This window comes from Phaethon aethereus (assembly GCF_964289735.1).
Source record: "Phaethon aethereus genome assembly, chromosome: 25".
Taxonomy (NCBI): Eukaryota; Metazoa; Chordata; class Aves; order Phaethontiformes; family Phaethontidae; genus Phaethon; species Phaethon aethereus.
Window position 1 is genome coordinate 4,648,506 of NC_138601.1, and position 5,219 is coordinate 4,653,724.

The following is a 5,219-nucleotide window of genomic DNA, read 5'->3' on the forward strand; positions in this document are numbered from 1 at the left end:
GAACGGGCGTCTTAGCGCAGCGCGCAGGCGCGCTGGGGCGGGTGGCCGCGGATTCATGTGGAGGTCAGGGGCGCTGCGGGGAGGGGAGCGGGGCGGGAGGGTGCGGTAGGTTCCGGGATCGGGGCCTGCGGGCGGGAGCGGGGACTTGGCTCACGGGATGCCTGTCCTAGGGACGAGAGGCCTAGGAGGGAGCGTGGAGAGGGAGGCCTGGCGGGGGGGGCGGGTATCCGGGCTGCGGGAGGCGGCTGGAGTGGGTTCGGGGTACGGAGGGCCCGCAGCGGGGAGCCGCGGTAGTACAAAGGGGCTGGGGGGAGCCGTGGGCGGGTCGGGGGGGGCGGCCTGGGGGTCCCCAGCCAGGCGGGGCGCTGCGGGGCCTCGGGCGCTGGGCCCGGGGCCCGGGGCGGAGGCCCGCGGGGCTGAGGCGGCCGCTGAGGGAGGGAGAGTTGTTGTGGGGGCACAGGGCAATGGAGGCCTGGGGGCCTGGCGCCACTGCAGGCCGGGGTTGTTGGAGGGAGGTTAATGCTGCCTTTCATAGGCACCTGCACACAGGACCCCCGGCCTTCTTGCTTAATACGGTTTTAACAAGCTGGTGGGTTTTTGCAGGAGGGACTTTATAAAGGGGCTGGAACTGGACGTGTGAAATGGCTGCGAAGGTGTTTGAAAGCCTTGGGAAGCTTGGCCTGGGGTTGGCTGTCGCAGGTGGAGTTGTCAATTCTGCTCTTTACAATGGTGAGTGGGAGAAGCTGAACGCTTCAAGTTCACTTTACATGTTTTCTCCTTTTCTTTTTGTCAGTATCTTGGCTGCTGCTCTGTGCTTTTATTGCTAATGGTATTGAGAGAAAATAGACATGAAGCCTTGCTGGGCTGTTTTATATTACAAGAGGATTGCAAGGTCCTTTATCCAGAAAGCTGTCAATCAGCTGCTGCCCTTGTGAGCAGACTGGGGGGCCAGGAGTCATGGCTGCATCTTCTCTTTGCATTGTTGCTCCCAAAGATCTAATTAATTTCACCAGTCATCTGGAGCAAAAGGCTTTAACTATCCCCAACAGACCATTTCCATGGAGAAGGTTTTGCTGGTGTGCAGGTACAACAGATGGCAATAGTGAAACTGTGCTTGACATGCTGTTTTCTTCCCCAGTTGATGCAGGCCACAGAGCTGTCATCTTTGACCGATTCCGTGGGGTCCAGGACACAGTGGTAGGAGAAGGTACCCACTTCCTCATCCCCTGGGTACAGAAACCCATCATTTTTGACTGCCGTTCTCGACCCCGTAACATTCCTGTGATCACTGGCAGCAAAGGTGAGTGTTTGGACCTGGCAACCATAAGAGAACCAGATGCTCTGATGATTTTTCACCCATGTGTCCTGAGTCCTTTGGCACACAGTCAGGAGTGGTTTGACCTGTATTTTTAGTTACAGAACAGATTAAAATACCCTTCCTTCAGTCCTGTAAGTCATCCCTTTAAACGTAAACTTTCTGCCTTTACAGTAGGGCAAGTAATTCCCAGTATCGCAAACAAACTGAAGCTTAAATCTTAGCTGTAAGGAGGATCTGGATCCCAAGGTGAAAGGGGTGGTAAGAATAACTTGTCTTTGCTGGCAAAAAGAAGTCTGAATGTTTATTCGTTCTCATTTAGTTGTCCTGGAGGGGACAGCTTCAGGATATCTCCAGTCCCTGTGGTTTGACACTAAACTCGTGACACTGTTTCTACAGATCTACAGAACGTGAACATCACATTGCGTATCCTGTTTAGACCCGTGACTGCCCAGTTACCGCGGATTTTCACCAGTATTGGAGAAGACTACGATGAGCGTGTCCTACCCTCAATCACAACTGAAATCCTCAAGTCTGTTGTGGTAAGGACAGTGTGAGAGCTGCTGGGTTAGCTTGCTTTCCTCTTTTTTTTAGCAGTGAGAGACCTGCTGGAGTATGGAATATGTTGTGTTCCAGAATAAGGCTTCACTTTCCACCCCTCAGGCTCCCAGGCGCCATCCAGAAAAGCTAATTGTAGCTATGTTAATTGCTTGCTTCTCGGTCATTCTGACTGCTAGGCCTGACTTGAACCACATTGGATGATCTCTGGATGGAAAGAGGTTTTTTCATTATCTGCTCTCAGCTCTTAGTTCTGCTCTTCAGGCTGGGAGTTGCAGTCAGGAGACTGAGATTTTCACTTCTATAATCGTCGATTTCAGCTTACTTCCAAAACCAGAGGTCTTCAGTATCCCCAGGGGACTGCTAAATATTTACTAACCAACTTTAGTCCAGTTATGTGTTTTTATGTTAAGTGCTCAACTGGACAACCTCCCCTCCAGCTTACACTTAAAATTTCTAGTCATTCAGTCTTTCTCTTACTTCAAATTCCTGGGCAGCTCCGAGTTTGCTAGCTTTGGGAGAAGAATTGGATTAACTCTGGGACTCGTGGGTGCACAGACAAGCAGGGCATGGAGAATCTATCACTTCTTGGAGCTTTCTTCTCACTGTTGTCCATCCTGATTTCAGGCTCGCTTTGATGCTGGAGAATTGATCACTCAGAGAGAGCTGGTCTCAAGGCAAGTGAGCGAAGACCTCACAGAGAGAGCAGCTACCTTCGGGCTCATTCTGGATGATGTGTCCTTGGTAAGAGTTCTACCTTCTCATTTTTTCCTCTTTGGAGTGTGCCCAAATAAGAGAAATGGAGATGGCCAAAGAAAGGTGGGCTGGACGTTTGGCCATGTGGACTATGTCTGTCCGTCTGCATTCGCATGTGACATAGCGGTTACAGCTCCAGTCAGTACCTCTGGTTTTGTTGCTGGCCTGTGACCTTGAGCAAGCCCTTGAAGGCTCCGCTGCACTGGCTTAACGACAAACTTCACTGTTGCAGGGCTTCTGTAGTTAAAATGAAGAGCAAATGCTTCTGTGGGTGATGGATCAGGCTGCACACTGCTTTAGAGAAGGCAGCCGTTTCACAAGCACCCTGAGACACAGGGAGAAAATGCTAGGCATGAGGAGGTAATGAAAATACCCACTTTTGATAGCATCCTTTTTTCTACAAGGTATTAGGTTTTGTTCTGGCTGTGTCTTCTAAGACTATTCAAGGAGGGAGCTCTCCCTTCCTCCTATCTCCCTATAAGCTTTGTAAATTAAATCTGTTGTAATTTAATGTCTCCCTCTCTCTTCTGGGACTTCCCTCAAAAACCTGCTTAGAGGAAATGGACATGTGGGAAGCCTTTGCAGGAAGGTGACTTTGTTTCTGCAAAATTAGTGTTTTGACTCTTTTTGGTTCTGTTGCTTTCTCCTGAGCACAGGAGGAAATTCCCCTTTCCCCTGTCCCATCCCAGGAGCCTGCAGCTCTCCAAACAGCCCAGGCTGAGCACACCTGAAAGGTGTAGGATGGCTTGGCAGACAGCTGGCTTCCCTGCCTTGGGAGGGGGAGCGCTGGGCGAGCCGGCTCCCTCTGCTGAGGGCTTGAGCAAGTGGTGGTGGCAGGGGAGCATGGTGTATCTTTGAAGGTACTGGTGTTACTGGTCTGCTGGAGTTGTGCTTGTGGTGTCTCCCTTGAGAGTTTGAAACTGGATGGGGAGGCCCACTTGTCCCAGTTTCTGTTCTTTTAGGGGTACTGGCATTCCATCTCCATTCCAGTTTCACTGATACAGGCAGGCTGCCTCCCCCCTGGGAGCTGCATAGGTCGCAGCAGTGCTGCTGTAAACTGTCAGCGTTGTGGACTTTGCTTGATTTCTACCCTGCAGACCCATCTGACCTTTGGCAAGGAGTTCACTGAGGCAGTGGAAATGAAGCAAGTAGCCCAGCAAGAAGCAGAGAGAGCCAGATTCATTGTCGAAAAGGTACCTTGTCCTGAGAAACTCGGAAATGGTTCTGGTATCTCGTTCCCACTCTAGCTTGCAGTGAACATCTCACCTGTCCAGAAGACCGGGCAGGTTGAATGATGAAGTCACTTAGGGTCATAATGCTGATACGGTTCTCAGCTCTGGCACGTGGCTGTTGGATAGATAAAGTCTAAGGTTTGTTTTATTGGGGTTTGGGGTCTTTTTTGCTTTTACTCCATGTCACGGTCTTACTGAAGTGCTGAACAGAAATGTGTGCATGAAGGAGGAGGGAGGAAACAGCACTTAGGAGGAAGTGTCAGTTAGAAATGGGGTTCAGGGTTGAAATTTGCAACCCAAGTGCTCCTGGTGTTTGTGAATTTTGAGCGGGTGTCTGAAGCTTTCCATGAAGTTTGATACGGGCACGGGGGCTGTGTCCTAGGAGTGTTACTGACTACATGCAAGACCACGTAATCTCAGATCAACCCAGGGTCTTGGTGAGCATCTGCAGAAACAGTTTCATGTAAAAGTACCCTAGTACAGCTGAGAACACGTGCCTGTTGAGACTGCAAGAACCTACAACTACACCAAAAGTTAATCCAGTGGATGCAGTAAGATGCATGTAATCAGACAGGATGGTTAAACATAGAAGTGTTTATCTGACCTGGTTTTAACTCCGATGAAGTTCTTAAATCTTTCACAGACAATTTTCCACCAAGAGGGCCCTTAGGTGGGTTAATGTTTCATGAGGTTAAGACTGATAAGGCAATTTCAAGATGATTTTTCAACCTTTTTTTCCACAGTAGGCAGAAAAACAGTCTAGCAGAATACAGCTTTAAAATAAAATCACCTTCTATCTTTGCTCTCCTACTGGGGAAAAGAACAGCAGAGTGGTCAAGTGGGAATTTGTGTTTTAAACATGACAATAGCATCTTCCTTCTCTTTTGCTCTTGTTTTCTCTGTTGCTTATTCCTCTTCTCATCTGTTTGCTTTCAGGCTGAACAGCAAAAGAAAGCAGCTGTCATCTCTGCTGAGGGAGACTCGAAAGCAGCTGAGCTGATTGCCAACTCGCTGGCCACGGCAGGCGATGGCTTGATTGAGCTGCGCAAGCTGGAGGCAGCTGAAGACATCGCATACCAGCTTTCACGGTCCCGCAATATCACCTACCTGCCCTCTGGACAGTCAGTGCTCCTCCAGCTGCCGCAGTGATCCTGGCTGTGCAGCCATAGCTAGCCTGGTCACCTCTACCTACCAGATCAGCCCTTTCCAAAATAATCTTTGCTATTTCCTCACTGGTCAAAGTAGAGGAAATGAAAATTCAACCCATTTTGAATTCTTAATCAAATAAAACTGAACGCTTTTGACAACAAACCTGCATTCCTCCCATGTACGGTCAGAGCACTGGCTCCACTGACCAT

The 5,219-nt window shown here is 49.8% G+C and overlaps 1 protein-coding gene across 2 annotated transcripts; it reads left to right on the forward strand.

Annotated features, from left to right (window-relative positions):
• Window positions 1-641: 641 nt before the first annotated feature.
• PHB1 (prohibitin 1) lies at window positions 642-5,010 on the forward strand (the record flags this gene model as incomplete). 2 transcript variants are annotated; one of them, XM_082010746.1, is made up of 6 exons in its annotated part: window positions 642-729; window positions 1,139-1,300; window positions 1,715-1,857; window positions 2,501-2,617; window positions 3,727-3,822; window positions 4,798-5,010. In XM_082010746.1, the coding sequence occupies 6 exons, from the start codon at window positions 642-644 to the stop codon at window positions 5,008-5,010; spliced, it is 819 nt and encodes a 272-aa protein (XP_081866872.1). The 2 variants fall into 2 exon arrangements, with proteins under 2 accessions (XP_081866872.1, XP_081866873.1); XM_082010747.1 differs by lacking the exons at window positions 2,501-2,617; window positions 3,727-3,822 and having other exon boundaries at window positions 1,715-1,863; window positions 4,942-5,010.
• Between the last annotated feature and the right edge of the window lie 209 nt (window positions 5,011-5,219).